The following is a 23,057-nucleotide window of genomic DNA, read 5'->3' as shown; positions in this document are numbered from 1 at the left end:
TTCTGAATTAAATAGCAAAGTATATACTGTAAAACCAGTGTGAAACACTACATTAAAAGCCAGACGTGGGTTAATAAACATCTTGTTTTCGTTGAGTAAATTTTTTCTGACTGGCCTGTTGGAATGGAAAGTTAACTGGATATACTCAGACACTGACTTCAACGTAATATGTGTTATATTTTGAACAGTCTCAGTTTGAACAGACTTACCTGAAATGCATGTGGTGTGGATGTGGATCTGTTCCTGAGGAAACTAGGTGGTTCCGGCTGGTCCAAGAGACTCTCCACCGAGGCAGACTTCCCATGAAATTGACCTTGACTCTCCCTCCATTTGGGTTGATTTGACTGGCCGGCATACTGGCCCGAACAAGACTGAGCTGAGAAGAACTGGGCGTACCTGTTTTGTCAGAATTAAAATCAAATACTTGATCAATACAAAAAACAACATCAAACTATGATTTTTTTTTTTTGCCCTCTGTCTCTGCTTCTTTTTTTCGTACCTGATTGAGCTGGTGGAAGAGTCAAGGATGCGGCCTGCAGAGTGGGGTCTGTGGAGTATCTTCTTGGCGTTTCTGCCTTCATGATTTCCTGATAGAGGCCTGAGACCCCAGTCAAAGGGTTTCTCCCCCAGAGAATGCCTCTGTCTGGATGGAGATGGTATCTGAAGCGCTGGTTGCTGTGGCTCAGCCACTTTCTGGCCCGTCTTACGCTCCATGTACTCCACCAGGGCCTTCTGTTGCAGATGTTTTAAGTTTGTCTTTGAAGCACTAGAGGCTGAAAGCGCTCTACCTCTTGTCTCAAACATCTTCCTCCGTGCTGCAACCAGTCCCTGCTCTCCCTGCTGCACACGTTCCTCTCCCTCGCATTCAACTGCAAACAGGTTGTCATTTTCGTTGCCAAAGGAGCGGCATGCGGAGTGGACGGGTGCGCCGCCAAGCTGGTTGAGTTTCTCTGGTTCAGAGTAGCACATCTTCTTTTGCTCTGGAGTCAATCGCTTCCTGCCTCCGATACGTGCTACCTGGGGCATGGCCACATTCGCTGGTCTCCTCTTTTCCTTTTTAGCCTCTTTGTCCATCTCCTCCTGACTCTCCCTGACGTCTTCTTTTATGCTCCCTCTCTCTGTTTCCTCAGAGGTCACAGAGGGAGTGAGTGTATCTGTGGAAGTCTCAGAGTCCTGTGATAGGGTGAAAGTGTGAATCACTGTAGGTCTCAGCTCCGGTTTTTGCCTGACACGGTGCGGCCACGACAGCTGCAGGTCTCTCCTTTTAAATGACGTCTCCCTTAGGACTTTCGACTGGGCATCCTTCAGCTTTTCTTTGTAGTACTTTTTAAACGAGTCATCCAGGGTGTTACAGTCAACAGAGATAACTTCCCCTCTATCGTTCTTGCTCGTGTCACTTTTTGGAGGTCTCTGCTGATCGCTAGTAGCCACATCTCCATGACCTGTTTGGTTTGGGATGGCTTCCTTGCCTTTTATACTGAAATCAGCATCCTTTTTAGGCTGTAACGCTGCCCTGCCGGCTCCAGTGAGGTGGTAAAGAAGCGGGGTAGTTTCTTTGTTTATTTTCTCGCTGGCTACATCCCCCAAAGGCTGCCGTGTCCCTCTCTTTGCCTGCTCCTCTCTCTTGTGTTGGTTGGGCTGTTCATTGTTTATCAGTGAGGTGAACTCGCTCGTTTGTTTAGCTGAATGTGGTGGGCAGTTTCTGTCAGGTCCACAGTAGAATATAGGGTTGTTGGCAGTGTGGCGGCCAATATCTCGACTCTGCATCATGTCGATTTCTTCTAAGCTGTCAAAGGACTGCGTCGAGATGAGGGATAGTCTCGGATTCTCCTGATCCTGGCTTCTGGAGGACAGGTCCTTGCTCTGGGACGTGAAAGTCTCTCTCTCATCTGGAATCACACCACTGGAAGAGCGAGAGCTCTCTTGGAGAGGTCTAAACAAATTATCCATTGTGCTGTGACATCTTTCTTTTTCTCTTAGCCGGTGTGTCTCCAACACAGTGGAGCTCTCACTCCTAGCCTCAAACCCAGATACAGATGCAGAGTGTGTCCTCATACCAGATTCAGACAGCTTACACACTCCCGTCACAAAGTAGAACTGACCCTTATGCTGGATGCTGCTGTTGACAAAGCTCTGACCAGTATTCCAGGGGCTGGCAGCTCGGCTTGGCTCTGAACCAAGCCAACCATGGGCCGAGTGCGCCCTTTGGCGCTGACTCTCAAAATGGCTAGTGGTTCCACTTGGCTTGTTGTGATGGTTCTCATTACATCCACCACTGCTCGAAGGCTCTCTGGGTTTCAGGTGCTCAGGCTGACTTGTTCCTAGGGGAGGTGATCGACTTAGGATGTTTGTTGATTTCTGCTGCTCAGAGGCAGCCTTGCTATCTGTGATGAAAAGGTATTCTGGGTTTAACGCCGCCCTGGTCTGATCGTTGGGCTGGAGGTGGGGGCGGTAGCTTGGCGGCTGCTGGGCCTGTGGCTGTTGCTGTTGAGAGCCCCTCCAAACTGAGTACACTGGGTCAGGACTGAAGCTTGATTTGCCTGTATCTGGGTTAGCCGTTTCAGGTTTTGGGGCATTCAGACCATGGGGCTGTGGATGGAGTCGATTGTGGGGTCTGAGCTGTTGTTGATGCTGTGGCTGCTGGGGTTGAAACTGCGTGCCTTGATGGTGGACCCTGCTGTTTTCCAAGTTTTTTGTTGCTATGAAACTATCCAGGCGTGCTGGGATTGGAGGAGGACGGACAGGAGGGTAAGCACCTTGGGATGGTGGCCCCAAATGCACCGCTTTTTTAGAGAGTGCTTTATTGTTGGTACGGAAACTGTCGTTGCCATTGTGGTGGTTTACATTGGTGCTGGTATTGTTGCGGAACTGCTGCGAGATAGCTTCCACAGAGCAATAGAGCTGGTCCATGGTCTTTGAGTCAGACTGCAGAACCTGGGTCGGATGGTAAATAGACTTCACGTACTTAAGATCAGCATAGTGGCTGAAGGAGCTGGACTGTAGGTCGTCTGGGAGAAAGGGGGAGGGGTAGTCTGGGGCAGTGGACCCACCAGAGAAGGAGCTGTAGGCAGAGTCTCCTTTGCCGTGTTGGTGGTGGGCAAGTTGGTCGGCGATGCTGCTGTTGGACTTGGCTGGGGAGAGCCGGCTGACGGACAGGCTCAGAGGATGCAGGTCCACGTTGCTCATTCTCTCAAAGTGGAAGTTGTAGGATTCCATGGAGGACTGGGGCTTGATGGCAGGAAGGGAAGGGCGGGGTTTGTAAATGTGTCGTACGTGTATGTGCGCTGATGCATGTGTCTTCCTTGCGGGTGAAACTGGGGAAAATTACCACCAAAACATTTGCACCAAGTTGTCCGTCACGCTTGTCGCTAATTAGGTCATTTTCCTGCCTCGTTTTTGTTTATTCAAAGCCTTTTCACACGGTCTGCTCATTAGCTCCTAGGGGAGAAAACACAAACACAGCAAAAACTGGTCATCAGTCAGTCAGTCTGTCACACTCCAGTCTGTGGTAAATGACTGCTCAAGAGTGAAATGGTTAGGCAAAGTGTTCCAGCAGCAATTGGAAAAAAAAAAAAAAAAAAAACAGGGACAGACCGATACTTAATATATCATGTGGCTTTGTGTAGTCTCAACAAACATCTCATGACATAGCTGTTTTGACTGCTTTGCAATGCCATGATAATTTCACACAAACACAATTGTTTGTGTAAGATTGTCAACTTCGCATGTCCACTATGTTGACACACAAACACAAACACTCAACGGCATGCAACAGCTACACCCCCACATCAGCTGTATACTGATATACTTTTTTTTTTTTTTAAATCAGCTACCCTCCAAAGATAGAAACTCATTTCAAGGTGCTTTCTGCTCGAACCTTATTGACAGAAAACAATAAGCCACCAGTGAAAAATCCTTGCCTGGCATTTCTAGGTCAAATTCCTCTAGTGGAAAAATGATGCTCCACTTGTTCTAAGTTGTAAAGACAAATCACATACCTTCAACTGCTGTTTTTACTTCTTTTTTTTTTTTTTCCAGTAGAGAACTGTTTATGCCTTCCCAGCAGAGTGGAGGTGCTGGTACCTGGCAGCACCAAGGGAAAACTTCTTAAACTTTCCTAGTCATAACTCCCAAGTTATTTTAACTCAGATCTGAATCTTTATTAGAGTAAAATTCATTATAATATTATTGTTCTTAATTTATTTGGGATATCGCCTGTACTTTTATTGTTCACTCATACTTTCTTTTTACTTTACTTTTTAAGGGTCAAAAGGATTTTACAGTTTCAAAAGTGTTTGAAATCGAAAAAAAAAAGGTTACAATATAATGTTCAACAAGGTAGTGTCAAAATTAGTGAGCAACAAACGATTATTTTTATTATTGATTAATTGTTTGGTCAGAAAATTGTGAAAAATCACTATTTTCTCAGATAACATTTTGTGTACAAGACACAAGGTTTTAAGTCAGTTTTATGTTTCACAGCTCGCACGGTTAACTGCAGCTTGGTTTTGTAGGTCAGTACAGTTAACCACCTGTTGGAGGAGTCTGTCTGCCATTTTGCATCGACAAGGCCTCTAATTAGGAGCCTCGAGGTTGCAGCGCACACATAAAAAATGTCAGGAATTCCATATGGAGCTAGAGAAATCTGGGAGGATTAGTCATGTGACAGACGTATAATGCCTTGTTACACAGCACTGTGACCCGTAAAGACTTTTCTACCTTTTCCCCTTATTGTTCCTGGGACAGAAGCATTTGCTTTATCCATTTCTTGCCAAATAATCTAAAATGTAATAATTTTGGGCAGGATTACACTTTTGACTTTTGACTTTTCAGACCATTAGGAAATCTTTACAGGCTATTTTTTTGTGTTAGAAGCTGTAGTGTTTTTGTAAATACAATGTATGTCCACAGTAAATATCAACCAATAGAATACTTGCATATACCACTTAATCAATAATCTTTAGGCCTTTCGAACAGAGTCTGCGGTTTGTTTGAGCTGGGATAAATCTTTTGATGACCAGAAACCAATTCACTTCAATCTTGACTTCAGTCTATGGTGGGTGTTTGCTTTTTCACAAGTTTCCTTATTCACTGTAAAAGTGCACAGGCTTTAATAACTTATAGGGATGCGAGTCCTACAATTCTGTTACACAAAAAAGCCCTGCTGCCATCATCAGCTATCCAAAAAGTCCTCTTCAGTACAGAAACCAGCCCCTGCAAGTTAATGATGGGTTTAGGCTTTACGGTGGACTCTAATGACAGAGTAAAAGTATGCTTCTCTCTCCCGTGACCTGCATGCCTCCCCATGCCTTTGTCATCAAGCTGAAGCTACATACCTGTCATGCATACATAAAGACTAATGTTGCCAATAAAACAAAGACAAGCCCACCAGCCAATCAACTCTGACACTGCAGTATGAAAGTTGTGCCTCAGCATTAAATGTGGTGCAAGAAATGTGTTATCTTATCCAACAAATATAGAAATCCTCAGGTAAATGACCACTTAGTAACTTAGACTGACAACTGAAACTTCCTTTATAATCAATTCTAATGAGCAACATTTTCCCAGTATTGCCGTGTTTGTTGGCCGAGCTTAAAAACCCGAATGAAAGATGATCCTAGGTGGTCGTTTTGCATACACACAAAACCCGCCTCCCAAGAGCCTTTCAAACTACAGTATTAAGGATTCCATGTGTTTATGAAGGGCCTTCTGATCTGTGGTGTGTCTCTGTCTGTGTGGTTTCCAGCCCTCCTCTTGCTCTCTGCGAACAGAGAGAGAGGCTCCTAAACAGGGGAGCGCTCAAGTGGAAGTGATGGAGGGGACAGGCAGTGACAAAATGTACAGAGAGGAGAGAGGGAGGGAGGGAGGGTGAGGCAGAGGGTGACCGGCCCAGACAAATACCCTCACACGCAAACCACAACAACAAGAGACAAGATAACTGAACAATGACAGCAGGAAAGCCGAACACAAGTACGAAGGCTGGATCAACAGTCACAGTAGCAAGGCAGACTGGCAGCTACTCAGAGATGTGTGAATGAAATTTAAGAAACTTAAGAGAGCACCGTTGGCAAGAAAGAAATAGAAAAACTCACCCAAACTTTGAGTCTAAGTCGCTGACCTTCCTGATTTCCATCTGAAAAAGAAATAAGTTTCAACTTAAATAAGGATTTGCTGAACGATTTCCATTCATGTTTCTCTGTCAGAACCTCTTTCTTTCTCTATGAGAGGGACCAGACCAAGTAACCAGGAGAGCTAGATATTAGAGGGAAGACTTCTAGCAAGTCCCTTCTCCCCCCACCGAGACCCGAGGCTGCCTAGCTGGAGCCACTGATTGGCCAGCCGATGACGTCCGGCTCTCCGATGCACAATGAGCGCAGCGGAGGGAATATTTCACTGCCGCAGATAGCTGCTAGTGCTGCCGGCCGCCTGAACAACAGAGAGAGAGGGCAGAAAAAAAGAGGCCTCGCATTCCTGGCTGGCTTCAAAGACAGAGCAGAGGCCGGGAGCCATTCATTCCCAAGGCCCTGAGCCCGGCACATGGAGACTAGCCAAGGCAGGAGGGAGGATGGCGGAAGGGAGGGGGTAGTGGTGGTGGGGCTGGTGGGTGGATGGGTGACCTCCCAGCCTCCACCCCAAAAAAACTTGTCACAAAGACTAACTATCCCCCACCATTACCCTCAATTTCTCTCTCATTCCTAACAGCTATTAGTCTCCCCTGTTTTCTTCTATTCTTTAAAACCACTTTAAAACCCTGGTAACGACAGTTATAAAGAAGTTACACAGCTAGCCTAACCATTAACCAACTGCAGAGATGTCTAGTGATATCTTCTGCTGTAAGACTGATATGTAGTTCAGCATTACTGTAATTTATTGTAGAAACATTGTGTTTAATTCATGTAGTAATCGCCACACAACTGATTGGCCACTGATTGGAGATTTTTCAAAGGTAAAAGAATCTCTATAAACAATGTGATAAACGAATAATTAAATTGAAAATGACACTTTTAATAGACAGGTGGTGGGCTTCATTACATCATAAAGATTTAGTGACAAGTATGTTAACTGAAAATATAGTACTAAATTCACAAAAATTGCTAAGATTTAAGCATTTAAAAACAGGATTTGACACCAATCTGTCTTCAGCACGGGTCAAACTTGCTCTCAATGACACCATCAGCTTTCTACAATCCTGAGCGATTGTCTGGTGTCGGACAAAGACCCTATTTGCCCTCTCTATTTTTTTCTATGGTGGCTGGCAGTGCTCCAGCCCAGCTATGCAGAGTTTGTGTTACTGTTACAGTGTCAGACAAAGTGGTGCAACAACAAGTTTCCACTATTATTCTGAATATGACAATTAGAGCCTGACCGAAACAGGAACAAGGCCGATATCGATACAAATATTTGGTGATTTAAAAATCAGATATTCCGATATATCGGCCGATATTTAAAAAAAAAAAAAAAACAGATTTCTCTAACATTAGTTATTTGTAGTTATTTATGAGTCCTCACTAAAATAATGATAATGCAGTTTAAAAATAAACATAATAATAATAATAATAATAATAATAATAATGTAATGTAAACTGTTTATTGTCACAACAGAACAGTGGAACATCAAAATATATTAAAGTTCTGATAATTTTTTTCTTTTATAAAAAAACAAAATTAAGATATGAAACTTAAAGGGTTAAACACGAGTGTTGCCAACAGGGACGTTGTAGAGCGCCCTCTGGTGGACAAACTATGCAACGCCAACACTCATAACGTGGTTGAAGGGTGTTTCGTCCGTTTTTAATTTATTTTTTAAATATTAATTTATCGGCAATTATAAATGCAGATATCGATAGTTTGGAACATGCCAAATATTCGGAATATTGTCATTAGAGCCTGGCCGATATATCGGCAGGCCGATATTATCGGCCAGGCTCTAATGATAATATTCCGAATTTGATACGTGTCATGTGAACAGCATATTCCAGTTGGATATTCCGAATAAGGCCTTTTTCCGAATATAGCATTTTCCGGTTAAGACATGTGGGTTATTAGCACACATTGCTACGTCAACCTTTTTGAGAAGCTGGTTGAAGGAATAAAAGAGGGATGTGTTCGCACGGTCCAACAACAAACAAAAAAAGAACAGTTTGCACGGCTACATGTAAACAGGAATATTAGTGGAATACTCACTTTCATTAGCCATGTAGTAGAGCTTAGTCGGAATATCGTCTTTTTCAGAGTAAGGGGAAAAAAACGGAATATTATGTGCATGTAAACGTAGTCAGTGTCATGTTGTTAGTTTTACTGCTGCTGTGGCTGACTCCACTTGATGACAACATAACCTTTCTTTGTAATGGACAAATGTACATAGGACTGAGAGAGGGAGAGATACATTTAAACCAGATTATATAATTCATATGTGTAGATTTGATATTCAAATAGTTTTCAAGGTGCAAAATTAAAGAACACCTGAACAGTGATACAGGCACTAACTACAGCCAGACCTTAAGCTATTATACTTATTGAGTCTCACACTTTAAAGAAATGTGAAGGCATCATTTAACATTTGTATAAGTACTCTAAAAACAATATAACATTGAATGCAACCTGATCATTTTGTGGCCAGCAAAGAAGCTTTCTTTTATTTATTTAGACCATTTGTTTTTAAAAGAAATCCAACGAGGTCAGAGAAGGTGTCAGGCAAGGACACATTTTCGTGAAGAATTAGATTTATAAAACCAATACATGAGAGAGAGAACATTGGGTGAGACTGATAGGGAGAGAGAGGAATGAAGGATGGGGGGGTGTTAATTTATTAAGTTATTTATTTTTTTGTCTTTCATTGTTGGATTATGTGTTCCAGCGTGACCTTCCTAATGCAGCCACGAGACTGGACCACCAGGTGTCTGAAAAGAAAAAGGCAGAAACAGATAGAGAGATAGAGAATAGAGAATATAGAAACAGCAAGTACAGGATGATAACAAGACGCAGTCGAACCACAGGAATGAAAGGTCAAATGACACAGATGAGGGAGAGAGGAAGACGAAAGAGTACAAGCAGGAAATTCGGGGCCTTTAGTGACTGATGCCATGGTAGCAAGCCAACCAACTAGCAAGCCAACCAAGCTTGTTAGCCCTGGCCCTGCTAAATCTGCTGCTTAAGAGGATGATCATGGGTTGACGGACCTTTGACTGAGGAGCTAAATGGATTGTTCCTCAAAATACTACTGTTAGCCCTGTTGTTCTCGAACAGAAGCATTCACTAGTGAGAAATAAGACTTTAAATCTGCTTGGTAGAACAACTAATAATACATTTTTACTGCAGAAAGAAGGAAATACACAGTTTTTTACATTAATAATGGTTGCAATCCATTTACTGTACGTGTTGGAAAACCTGGTTCACATAGGTATTTTAGACTGGTCTGGGGTGTTAGGGACAGACTTAATGGTGCTTTTAGATTAGTCTGATAAAGTTAGACAGTTTCACAAAAATAAAGACCGCAGTAGTGCATTGGAAATATACAGCAGTTAGGATATAGTCAGTCGTTTTCATTTACCCAAAGAATCTATCCTGAGCCTGACTGACGAGTTAGCAAAAGCACTGAGATTTTTCCTACTGAATCTACTGCACTTTCCCAGTAAAATGTGGTTATAACTGTTCAATTCTTCCAGAAATATTCTATTCTCTGAATTCTGACCATTAGTCAGATCTTAGCCAACGTCAAATCTATATTTGGGAAACTGGCCCTTGGTATTGCGCAAGCTTACTGATTGGCATGGCTTACTGAGGAGCTATTGTTAATGTTATCAATTGCACCTGTGTTTTACTTGCTACGACAAGTCAAAATGTCTGCTGCGATAAAAGATCTACATACAATGTGATTTTATCTTCTGCTGCTATCTCCAAAAATATCTCTGAAAACTTCTAACACAAACAGTGAAGCAGATCTACTTTTATTGTCCGTCTGTCATTTCAACTCTCAGACAAATAGTTCATTCCGATTTGAATACTTTTGGATAACTCAATTATCAAGAGGAACAAATATGAGTCATAGATCAATTATCTGGCCTAAACGTATCCTGGTAGCAATGAGGGTAGCACTGTCAAAACCAGCACAATGCACCATGGGAGCAAAACAAGGCTGAATGTGGCTGTATGAAGACACTATTAGCTACAACTCTTACTGTACATGCTGTTTATGTTTAACATATATTTCTTCCTATAGGACAGAACAGTCAAAACCATAATAGACCAGACTCCCCGAGGGCAGATTATTAACTCAAAGGGAAATAAAAAACGAAATCTTTCATTTGACCTTTTGGCCCTTGCAGGCCTTCATTAAAATGTGAACCATTATTTTCGTTACTTACTAGAGTAAAAAGAGTGTGGTCTAAACCTACGGTATCTGTAAAATGTCCCGAGATAACGTCTGTTATAATTTGACCCTATAATTAAAATGGAATTGAATTACTCACAATGTACAGCATGCATAGTGCTTGACCCTCCATTAAATATCAAGGTAGGTTGAAGAGACTTAACACAAGCCCCTGGAAACGTATCCCAAATCTTTACCTTGTGTCTTCAAATGAGAAATCTTTTCAAATCTGTCAGCATAAAATGGACGAGGAAGGCATCACACAAGCACAAACACTTCACTTCTGGACTCACGTCTCCCACAGGACCTGAAAGACATCATTCCTATTGTCCCCCGATCAAACAGAAACAGAGAGGAAGCGGTTTTTGAAAAGGTGGAAGTGGTCGGGTGTTGAGCACTGACATAGAAAAGCATCTATTACCGGGAAAGGGAAAGCCGCGTTGCCATGCGATGTTATCACCACAACGCCTGCAGTGCAATTACTCCTGTATGTGTGTGTGTCAAACATAGATTCAACATGTCTATGTGTGTGTGTGTGTGTGTGTGTGTGTGCAGGGGTGAGAAACTGTGGCTGGGTGTTGCTGGGCAGTGCTCACACCAGTGTCTAAAATCTCTAGCTGACCAACACAAGCTGTCACACTCTAATAAGCTCTGCATTCCTGCCTTGATCTGGCCCAAAACTTCAAATTGCATACACCTAAATTAACCAACAAGCCTACTAAATGCATAATAGTGCATTTGTAACTACAACACTTGCTTATTCTGTAATTGCAGGGCTGCAAATTTCTAACAGCCCTGCCATCTGTGTTAAGCTTCTAGTTAAGAAATAAATGCTTATATAATCACACACACACACACACACAAATGCAACAAGGTCAACAAGAGTGTATGAATAATATTCTCCTTTATAAAAAAAAAAACATATCCTCTATGGTCAACCATTAACCAGGAACTGCACCATGCCTGGCCACTTCAAGCTTTAAAACTGAACACAGGGCTCTATCAATGATACACTTCTTATTATTCTGAAAAGAGAATTACTTTTGTATTAAGGACCCCCATGGGGGGCTACAATTTGATCTAGACATGGTGAGTTTAATGGGATACTGTAGGAATTCCTCCACACTAGAATAGTCGAGGCTGCAGGGGATGGGATTTTTGCGAGTGTAGGTGCGTTTGGTCTGAAAGTGGACCGTGCAAATTCATTATTACTGCAGCATATTGTTTTTTTGTCTTTGGTATGTGTATTAAAATCTGAGAACATATAGATCTGGATGAAAGTCAGATGTAGAATGACTATAAAATGGACAATTATGGAAGCAAATTGGACTACTGTGAACTGAATGTTGTAAAAGTGCCATGTCACACGCAGTTTTATACATGAAATAAAAAGTTATGCAACAGACAATGTTTATTGCACCTTGCGGAATAAAAAAACACCACCTATTTGGGCAGGAGACCAACAAGGTTTCCTTGACGCGAGGTGTTATCTTCTGATGTCAGCAGAAAGATGACCCATGCCCAATGCACACCTGACCTTAAGGCTCGAGGATCACATCAGTAACAAGACAGTTAACAACATCTCACGGCATCTATTTCCAAAGGATACCTTATTCAGAGCAAATGTGTGATAGTACCAACAACAAGGGAGCCACAGTGACAAAAAAGGGCCAGGGTGAGTAATGTATGAAAGAAGGAAAAAAACAGAAAGTGAGACGGCCCGGCAGGAAGCTGAGGACAAACACCACAGGAAACAAAACACAATAACAAATGACCCACTTCCTGTTCAAAGGTAGGAAAAGTCTCAATGACTCCATCATTTCGGGAAAAAAAATATACTTTATAAAAAAGCATCTATTGTTCTTGGATCCCCAGTGTCTCCTAATAGCTCAGGCCTCATCTCTCCACAGACCCTGAAGACACACTGTCTGCAGCCTAAGTAGGGCAGAGAATATAAAGATTAGTTTGGTCTTCACCTGAAATTCATTTCTTTGGGCAACATCTGTCAATTGCCCCCCACTACCTTTGCATAGTTGCGTATGTCAATTGTACTGAATTGTTTAGTCTATAAATGTCAGAATAATGAAAAATGGGAAATGTGTGACGTGTGTCCAACAAACCAGAAATAAAGTAGATATGAATTCATCACTTTGTACTAGAGATCACGAGGCCCGCATGTACATATGTGTATGCATCTGTATATGTATATATTCTCTTTTTTATACAAACTTTTATCCGTACATGTAAGTCAAATGTTTGTGTACCTTGTTCAGCATTGTTGTCCTTGTTTTTAGCTATATGTGTATTTCTGTGTATGTACTTTGAGAGTCGCTGCCGGTTAGGCTCAGCCTGTGTCATCTCTTGCCTATAGCTCTTTGCTCTGCCAGGCTGCATTTACCATCTCTACCCGGTTACATAACGAGCTGTGGTGCGACCAGCTGACCATGGACACATAAGAGACGCAGGAATTCACCCACGTTGGCCCCCTGAGCTGGTACTGCGGCAGCCGTGACACTGCATGACTTCACCAGGAGCACGTGCGGCTGAGCACATAGGTCCCCATAGAGACACAGACTTGACAGTACATGTGTTGTTCTTGTAATAGAACCCCATCGTTAAGTCATCTCATAGTGCCTTCTATGTCACGATTAAGGGTCTGCAGTAACTCTATCGTTTGAAGCCAACAAACGGAGCAAACAAAAACAATAAAGCAGATCCTAATATCAGATTGAATACTGGTAAGATGAATGACCACAAGAGGACAAATGCCATTAATAAACAAATTGATTTAGCATCATTAATTAGAGCACATAAAGGGCATCAGTTTGGGTTTCATAACATTTTGACATACAATTAAGCTAAGCAAAGAAGTCCTACTGCAAACAGACAGGGAAGAAAACAATGAATTCTTTGTGCAAGCTGCTACACACAGTACAGGTATTTGCCCCTTCCAACTATTCATTGTTACTCATGGAATGTATTAATGCTGATAAAATCCGGGCAAAAGCTGTTAATAGACTTATCACACCATATGCAGACTTGTGTGGCATAAAGGCCATACGATATGTTGTTTTAGTGACTGCTGTTCTGCTCCCTGGAAGGATGTCATTGATGGAAATACATTAGTTTGAATGTACACTGTCTAGTGTTTGTTAAAAGAAAGTTATTTAATTTGAACAGCAGCATTAACATAGTTTGTTAGAGGTCTTTTTTTAAACAGCACTGGAAAGCAATATCATAAAAAGACAGGTAGAAGCAAAACGTGTACTGTACCACTCTGTGTAATATCACACATTAAAGGAAGCTTCTATTTTAATCGGTCTTTAATTTTAAACACATTCTAGGTGTTATTAAGTCATACTTTCCTTAAAGGAACACGCCGACTTATTGGGAATTTAGCTTATTCACCGTAACCCCCAGAGTTAGACAAGTCGATACATACCCTTCTCATCTCCGTGTGTGCTGTAATGCTGTCTGACGGCTCCAGCGGCATCAGGCCAGCAAAGAACATGCAGGTGAATGGTTCCAGCAATCCTACTGCTCCGAATAAGTGACAAAATAACGCCAACATGTTCCTATTTACATGTTGTGATTTATAGAGTCACAGCGTGTACAAAAAACAACGTAACATGAGACACAGTCGTCTTCTAAACGTAAACAAACCGGGAACTGCATTCTCAGGTGGAAGAATATAGTACTTGGGTGGAGTGATATGCTCGCAGCAAGCCTGTCTGAGAATAAAGTTCCCGGTTTGTTTACGGTTAGAAGATGGCTGTGTCTCATGTTACGTTGTTTTTTGTACACGCTGTGACTATACAAATCACAACATGTAAATAGGAACATGTTGGCGTTATTTTGTCACTTTTGTCACAATTGGGAGCAGTAGGCTAGTTGGAACCAGTCACCTGCAGGATCTGTGCTAGGCTAAGCTAATGCTGGAACCGTCAGGCAGCGTTACAGCACGCACGGAGATGAGAAGGGTATGTATCGACTTGTCTTACTCTGGGAGTTAGGGTGAATGAGCTAAATTCCCAATAAGTCGGCGTGTTCCTTTAAGCCTGCCTCACACTTCTACTTCTATACCGACATGAGATAAAGCAGTGGTAATTATCACAATCTTTTGTTTGTATTTACGGTCCACGGATATGCAGAGGAGAAGGTAAATGTTTAATGATGTATTTTCAGCCATGCTAGCAGCAGTTATTCTGGTGAAATATCTCAACATCTTTAAGATGAACTGGGACAAAAGTTTGTGCAGACATTCATAGTTTCCAGAGGATGCATCCTAACAACTTTGGTGAGCCGCTGCCTTTTCCTCTATCACCACCACAAGGTGAAGGACTTTGATGATCCCTTAAGTTTTCATCTAGCTCCATCAAGTCAACATTTAAATATGTCCTAACTTTGGTTTATGACCAAATACTAAATGGCAAAACTAACTGCATTCCTCAGCCTCAGCTGTACTTTATGTTTAGTGCTAATTGGCAAATATTAGCATGTTATCATGCTAAACTAAGCATGTTAGTGCTATCATTGTGAGCATGTTAGCATTTAGCTCAAAGCATCATTGTGCCTAAGTACAGCTTCACAAAGTGGTTCACTGCATGGCTCTACAGTCTACTCTGGCAGCCAGAAACATAGTCCATGCTTTCTTCACACAGTTTCTGGTCCTTGAGAAAGAAGAGAAAGTGACGGACAATGAGACTCAACTTTTTGGTTTGTCTGCCAGCAAAATTCAAACAACTAACAATATAAAAGACATACAATAAAACAATTGACTATCTGTACTTGGTAAGCATGGTGACAATCGCTCAGCAGGCCAAACAGCTGACACTCTGACCCTTGTTGCCTTATCACTGGTTTGGTTGTTTGGCAGAGGCACATGGAATGGAATGTGCTTGATAAGCAGCTAGGACAGGTACAGTAAAGCAAACAGGTTGTTATATTCAGTACACAGCCCTCAGTTTGACTGGTAAATAGTTATTATGCAATAGTTCTCTAGTTCCCAGTTGGACTAATAGCAAGGCTTGTTCTCACACAACACTAAGCCTACAGTATCTGCTCTTAAATGTTACACTATCGCTTGAAGATATTGTAATTTGTGCTCAAACAATAATTGACTTCAACTGTTTCAAATATCACTTATATAACAGATACTCATCCGTGCAATGATCTCACCAATCATTTTTTGCCCTGGGCGGCAGGTGAAGATAAGACAATAAGAGAATAGCCTGCGGGACACTTCCTGGTAGAGCAAACTACAGTGTGCATGCAGGAAGATTGCAGAAATATAAACCTGTGGGGTTACATTTAATGAAGCAATGTGGTAACTTGTGATTTTCCTTAAGTAGGGCTGCAACTAACAAGTGTTTTCATTATGGATTCATCTGCAATTAATCTTCTTGATTAATCGATTGGTCAGAAATATGTCAAGTTCCTAGAGCCCAAGGAGACGTCTTCACATATCTTGATTTGTCCAACTAACAGTCCAAAACCCCAAAGACATTCAATTCACCATCATAGAGGACAAGACAAAAAAACAAACAGGCTTGGACATTCAGTAAGACATCCTGATTATTTCATATCATGAGGCTTTATTATATCCCAAGTACAACGTTTTAGTTTCAATACCCATTACATAATGACATTAGATACTTAGTATTGCAGTGAGGGGAATATGCAAGGGAAGAAGTGCCAGATTAATAACGTGCCAAGGGCGATTAAGTGCCAATCATGAACGCATGAATTGCCAATAAGTGTTTAGCAATAGCACTGAGTGACAGAGCACATTAAGTTGTTCAATTAATCTGACTTCACAGTCTTCTCCAGACATTACATACATTTAGCTGCAACAGATGGAAGTGCTATGTCTATAGCCTTGGGTAATTTAGATACTGCACACCAACCATGGGAAAACACACAAAACGTTATCCCTATCCTTCTGCAGTCACACAAGTCCTAAATCTTAACATCAACACACTATCATTAGCACTTTGAGACACTCAGACAACATAATTAGAAGTGGGTGCTTTTTTACCCTCCTGTAATCATTCGAACCTCCTGGAGTGGCCAAAGTCAGGTTACAGTACTAAATGATCTGCTGAGCTCCAAGACAACAGCATTCCTGCTATGGCCTCCCTGAGACCCATCTAATATGAGGCAATTACAGCAATGAATGGACATTTCTAGACCACAGAATGCAATAGAAGCTACACAGGGAGTAGTTTTGAAGGCGGAATAGAAACATTCCAGTCTCCAACAGCAAATGCACACCAAAAAATACTGCACACTGCAAGATTTAGGCATCAAGCAAAGTGGAAAGTGCATCTGTCCAAACTCCTGTCTGCTTTTGTTAATCGCGCTGCACACCCTTGCAGGTGTTTTCAGTTACTTTCCCTGACTAGAGTCGTGCTCAGGGGAAGGTGGGTGGGTACTACGTGAGGTTATCAGACTCCATGTACTGGTAATGTTGCGGCCACACTGGATGTTGATCCTTATTTATTCAATAGGCCTTTTTGACAGAAGACAGTTTGACGTGTCACAGTAGTGAAAGCAGAGGTGTGGCTGTTTGCAATTAATGATGGCTGAATTCCACTTGGCAGCTTTGCTCAAACACACCCTGTACACACGGACACATTCCCGCGAAAAACCATGGGTGTGCAGGGCCTAAGTATTTTAAATTGCCGTTGTTTGCTTTCTTGTCGAGAGTTAGATCAGAGCACATTTTTTCACACCAGACATTTTGACTTGTCATGGTAGGAAAAGCTCTGGTGAAATTCATAACATTTGAAATGGCTCAGTTCCATTAAAAAGGAATACTTCACCCTCAAAATGACCATTAGTACTGTATGTCATTCCGCAAAAACAGTCTCCTGCTTGCCGAGGCTCACTCCTTGTCTGGACTCGCAGAAGTGTAAATAGTAAGGTGTTGGCCAAAATGCATGGGTTTGGGAAGTACTAAGCATACGACTGGATAAACGAGACTTGGATTATACTGCACAAGTTGCGTGAGAGTTTGTAAACGGATGTTTTGATATTGTTAAAAGCGGTCCCCTATTACTTCAATGCATCAAGACTGAGTTTTTTGATTCTCCGTTCACTGTGGAGGCATGCTGAGGGTGAAGTATCCCAGTCAGATATTACAGTGAGCCAGCATGCACAGTAAAAGGGCTTCCTCTAAAGTGGAATGCAGCTATCATTCAGGTTATTAAATACCCCTGTGCTTTTCAGACTATAACATGTCAAAATGTCTGCCGTGAAAAAGGTCTATTGAAACCACTCTTGTGTCTGTACACTAATATGAAGCTACAGGCGCCAGGAAATTAGTTTAGCTTAGCTTAGCATAAAGTCTGGAAACAAGGGAAAACAGATAACCTGGCTCAGTCCAAAGTTGAAAAAAAGAATCCACTAACCGGGACGTCTATATTTGACAAATTACCACGTTATAGATTGTTTCCTTAATATGTACAAAAACAGAAATAACGATCCCTCTCAGAAAGAAAGCATGTAAACACTTTCAAACTAATTTCTTTAAAGTACCCCTACTTATTTTGCCTGATTAGAGCTCTTCTCCGGTAGCCTCGTGAGACCGTCCTGATCTCACGAGCTCCAGTTTTCCACTCGCAGATCAGTCTGGCATCTTGAGATAGAGAAAATTTGGAGCCGGTCGCCAAACGACTGACCTCTTACAATTAAATAAATAAAAATCAAACTAATCAGCGTTGGTTTTCAGGCAGGTTTAGGTGTGACGCAACGAGAAGCAATTGTTCAGTCTTAACAACATGGCAGCTTCTACGGATGAGATGAGCGTAGCTATCGCGCAAGTTTTATCCAAATTAGAAAGTATTCCTTCATTGAAAGAAGAGCAAAAAATGGCACTGGAGGCTTTTCTCGGAGGAAAAGATATTTTTGCTCTTCTCCCGACTAGTTTCGGCAAGAGTTTGATCTGATTGGTTGATTTGGCCCGTCTATCACCAACATAGGTGGTGATAGACAGATGGTTTATCCAATCAGCTAACCAGGATTTTCGCCCCTTCCCAAAAGTTCTCCAACGCAAAGTTCCCAGATGGATATGCCGAGCAAATGCGAAGCAATCCATCTGGCGGAGTCAGGTTACTTCTCCAGACGCTAAAATGTTTGCACTTTGAGCCTCTCTCCTGTTGCACCTTTGTCATTCTGATTGAAAACACCAGTATGAGTTTATAAAATAGACTCAACACGCACTCAAAAACAAACGCGCATTCAAAAACCTTGCAGAGCATTTTTAACCAATACATTTCAGACATGCGTGCATCTCTGGGGTCACTTTAATAGGTCACACACACACAAACAATTCTACACTGACTGTTAAGAGGAAAAGGCTTAGGAGCCTTTCATGCAAGAAGCTCCTGCTGTTACATGAGCATGTCTGTGACATCATGTCACGTCATGGTGAGGTAAGAGAAACAGCCGAAAACAAAAAAAGAAATATGAGGATAAATAGGATAAAAGGTGTTCGAAACTGCGTCACCGTCTCCCATCTAATATGGCGTGATGAAAGTGAACAGACATGCCTCTAATCTTTCCTTTTATACCTGCCAGGATGCTTTAAGCAGCATGAAAAGGACTGCTCAGACACACGATACGCTGCCTTGTAGAGCAGCAGCGGCAGGACAACAAGGAAACATTTGCTCAGTGTTGCACCAAAAATTTGAATTGCAAAAGAACCCGCCAGGCAGACAGAGACACTGTGTGAGGGCAAACGGTTAATATTCACTTCCCCCATCCAATGACCCCAGCGCTGCTGAAATCAACAACAGATCTGAGCCAAGACGTGTTCTTGAGAAAGTAAATTGTTAATCTAGTTAAGGACAGACTCCTACTGTCAAGTGAAATAAAGCAAATAAAAAAAGTGGCCAACATTCTCCACATTGTTGTTTTCGCACAATGTGAATATTATCAGGAGCATACGGATGTCTTGTGGGTAACCGCTGTCAGAACAGAACTTAATCTGTCTCATATTACCATTCTTGAAAATCCAGTAATTTATTGGCCTGAGCCTGGTCTCAAATCACACTCAGTCTCTTCTCTATTTACACTTCTGTCTCCCACATGTTCCTCAGACACAGACAAAGGTCACAGCCGGTGAGGAGAGTCCTGACAGGTTTCCTGTAGAAAAAGGAGGAGCTCAGTATTCGCGATTACTACTTTGCTAATTTACAATCTGAAGGAAATACAGAGGGATATATTTACTTTGCTTTTATCTACCCAGTTTAGTTTCTCGTCAATCATCTCTGTAAAACACACAAAAGACTGGGAGAAATCAACTTACTGCTTTCACAGTATCACAGTTACTGGTCAGAGATCTCTCTGGGTCTCTATTTGTCTAAACATGTACTTTCGTTCATACAAAAGCAGAGACAACGGGGAAATTTACCCTGCAGACAGATGCTGATTGAAACACCTACAAGATGAAGTCATTTGGCCCAGAGCAGGCCACAGAAAACATTTTGCTTCTCCCCTTGTGAGGCACAAAAGCCCAAAGCACACTAAACAGATGGCTTGATTACATCACGCTCAAGGTATACGATTTGCCAAACCTGCCATTTGTGATTGCCTGAGCTGTCAAATTTTAAGTGCAAAGCTGGTGAAATATCCTCACTGAAGTGGACTTTGTTGGATCAAGCTCAATTTAATTGCTTGGATTGAGTTCAAAACAACGAGAGATTCCAAGTTTTAGTCAGACTGTCTTAGGCATGTTATCCAAATGTTCTCCAAAAGTTATCAAGGAAAAAAATAAATAACCCAGCCCCAACAGCCAGAATTTCAATTACTCAGGATGACCCCTGACCAGCTGTTATTATTTAATGAAGAGACTTTGTGTTACCGATCATAACTATGAAAAATCTCAATTTTGGCTCCATAAAAACAAAAGTAAAGTTTGAGCAAGTTGGCTCTCTTTGAGCCAAACATTTGACTAGCATTGAATGTATCGCCTTATCAAGGCTAGAGGGGGATTTTTCTGTAAAATGAACCAAGAATGAATTTTGATTTAGTGGACAGCTTACCGCTAGAAAAGCAAAACTGCGGCTTTGTGCAAAGGTCTCAGCTTTCAAAATGTTCCTCAATGGCTTTTCCATGCCTAAATTCTGTACAATCTAGTGCTGCTACATTTCTTTTTTTTGTTTTTAGATCACACCAGTATATAGCAACAGCCTTGTCGTAGACAGGGTGGAAAAAATCTTTCTGGCATTAAAGCACAGCTTTTGAAATGTAATGAATCTGTTCCAGGTGGAAACCGAGTTAGCATTTAGCCAGTTTTTAATCATTCTTCAGGCCATTATGAAGCAGATGATCAATGTAACGCAGCCAACAATTTCCCCCTAAACAGGCTGATAAGTCTCTCAAACCGAGTAATCTTGGGTAAGCGCTTTTCCTCTGAGAAGGTTGCTTTTTGCTGCACAAAGCTATATAAAAAAAATATAAAGACAATTATAATTTTATCCAGAATACAGTAGTTTTTTTGTTAGCATGCCACGTGGATCGTGATTTTGTCAGTCCTCCCACCTCCATCTTAGCATATTTGCCCACAGAACATATGTCGGCGCTGTATTGAAGGAACAAATGTGTGTCTGATGTGCTGATAAAGACAGAGTCCCACCTACACCTCAGGCTATAGACTGCCGGCTGTACAGTAGATCTCCCATTATATCTACGCCTCTGCAGAGAAGAAACACTAGGTGTTAACTTTTAATTGTCCTGCTTTTCAAATACATACGTACAGTAACCTAATAGTACTGATCATCATGCTCAGGAGTCAAGTGATTTCTAATCGCCATTGTGCTTCCCAGCACTGAGTCTGCCACCGTGGTAAATTTTCGGGGGAGTGGATTACAATGGGCTCCTTTTACTGCTGGCAGCACAGGTTTCCTACCTCAGAGCACGGGAAGAGAGGGGGTATATAAATCACACACAGATTAATCTTTACCAGAAAACAGGGCAACATACTCTGGACTTTGTAACCTGGGAGAATAAAATGGCGTGGTGTGGTGCTGCTTGAGGAAGTAATGATGTGACTATTGGGGGGGAAGGTCACTCCTTCCTATGACACAAAGTGAAGAAAAAAAACACTCACTAACTGAATTTTAAATTTGTTTTCAATTTTCCTTTCTTTCTAGTGCCCTTATTGGCAGACATTTAAAACAAACACGTTTGAAATTACTTTATAGCTGCAGCTCCAGATTCATGTCATAATCAATTAATTTGCCGATTATATTTGCAGTTAATCGTCTATTCAATGTCAAAAGACATTGGAGGGGCGGCCTCTAGCTCACCCAGTAAGAGCATTCGCCCCATGTTGGCAGAGTCCTGCAGCGGCGCGGGTTCGTATCCGACCTGCTGCCCTTTGCTGCGTGTCGTCCCCCACCTCTCTCCCCCTTTCATGTCTATCCACTGTCACTACACAGTATATTAAAGGGAAAAGCCCCCCAAAAAATAATCTAAAAAAAAATATTGCAACTTCTCAAAGACCAAGGTGACATCCTCAAATGTCTTGGTCCAGAGCCAAAAGATATTAAGTTCACAATGACATAAAAAAAAAAGAGATGCAACACATCTTCTCATTTGAGAGGCTGTAACTAGAGAATGTTTGAAATTTTTTCCAAAAATCATTGAAACGATGAATCAATTATCAAAATAGTTGCTCGTTATCGAATAATCGTTTCAGCCCTAACTTACTTAAAATTGTGTCATTTCAACTAATTAACTGACTCACTGCTTATCAGTAATGCTAATTAATGAACCCTTGTGTTGTCTTCCCATCGACCATAACAAAAAACACTTTTTTGTCCCTTCTCAATGTTTTTGTTTTTTATGTTTTTGTTGAAGTTTTGGTTGCTTTTTTCAATATTTTTATAGCTTTTTCAGATGTTTTGGTCCGTTTTTTTCCAATGTTTTTGTCCTTTTCCCAACGTTTTTGGCATTGGAAAAAGGTGTTTATGAAGTTTTTATTGTTTTTTCCAACATTTCTTACGCTTTTCCCAACGTTTTGTCACTTTTTTCAACATTTTCGGCGCTTATTTCAACTTCCCATATTTTTGATATAAAAAAAAACAACTTTGAAAACGTGAAAAAAATGACAACATGAGGGTTAAGCAGTTTTATTTCAGCAATTTAGAATGAAAATATAACTGAGTCACAACCCAGGTCTCGAAGCCATTTCATCTCTGACCGGAGTCTGGACAAACACAGACATGCAAAAAAAAGAAAAGAAAAAAAAAAGAAATCAAGCCTCTACTTCCAGCCATGTCAGACGGCTGTAAATGCCTCTTTTATTAGTCGATGTCACAGCCACATTACTGTGTCCGCGGCTGGCTCAAGTCTCTGTGACAACCCCTCACCCACACCTTTTCATCAGGGACTATGAAACCTGAGAAGGCCCTCCAGCAGACCTGTTAACACGGTGTATTATGGAGGTACAATACACACACAGACTCTCACACAGACACAAAGGATGAAGGGCTGCTCTGTCGTCCAAACTGCAGTGAAACAGCGTTAGAAAAAGCATTTCTCTTCCTCTCTGCCTCTCTGTGTAGACCCCTTTTTTGATGCATCCGTGACCTTGATTATCACAACATAAACATTTTAAAACTTTCACAATCCGTGATCAGTGTAAATCGCTTACAAATCACTTAAAAAGGTACCCTGTGGA

The 23,057-nt window shown here is 41.6% G+C and overlaps 1 protein-coding gene across 4 annotated transcripts in view; it reads right to left on the bottom strand.

The window, feature by feature from the left end:
* The window catches only part of shroom1 (shroom family member 1), a 41,916-nt gene that overhangs the window by 7,759 nt on the left and 11,100 nt on the right, over positions 1-23,057 (bottom strand). For 2 of the 4 annotated variants that reach the window (XM_028596015.1, XM_028596018.1), the window contains exons 2-4: positions 6,093-6,133; positions 500-3,438; positions 210-396 (exon numbers count right to left, since the gene is read on the bottom strand). In XM_028596015.1, the coding sequence (XP_028451816.1) occupies positions 210-396; positions 500-3,216 (2,904 nt within the window). In that variant the 5' untranslated portion in view covers positions 3,217-3,438; positions 6,093-6,133. Of the gene's footprint in view, positions 1-209; positions 397-499; positions 3,439-6,092; positions 6,222-23,057 lie in introns of those variants that run through there. The other 2 variants (XM_028596016.1, XM_028596017.1) reach the window with 2 other exon arrangements.

The sequence above is a fragment of the Perca flavescens genome, chromosome 13, assembly GCF_004354835.1.
Source record: "Perca flavescens isolate YP-PL-M2 chromosome 13, PFLA_1.0, whole genome shotgun sequence".
NCBI classification, from domain to species: domain Eukaryota; kingdom Metazoa; phylum Chordata; class Actinopteri; order Perciformes; family Percidae; genus Perca; species Perca flavescens.
The sequence above is the reverse complement of the archived record's forward strand: the minus strand, read 5'-3'. Positions and strand labels throughout refer to the sequence as shown.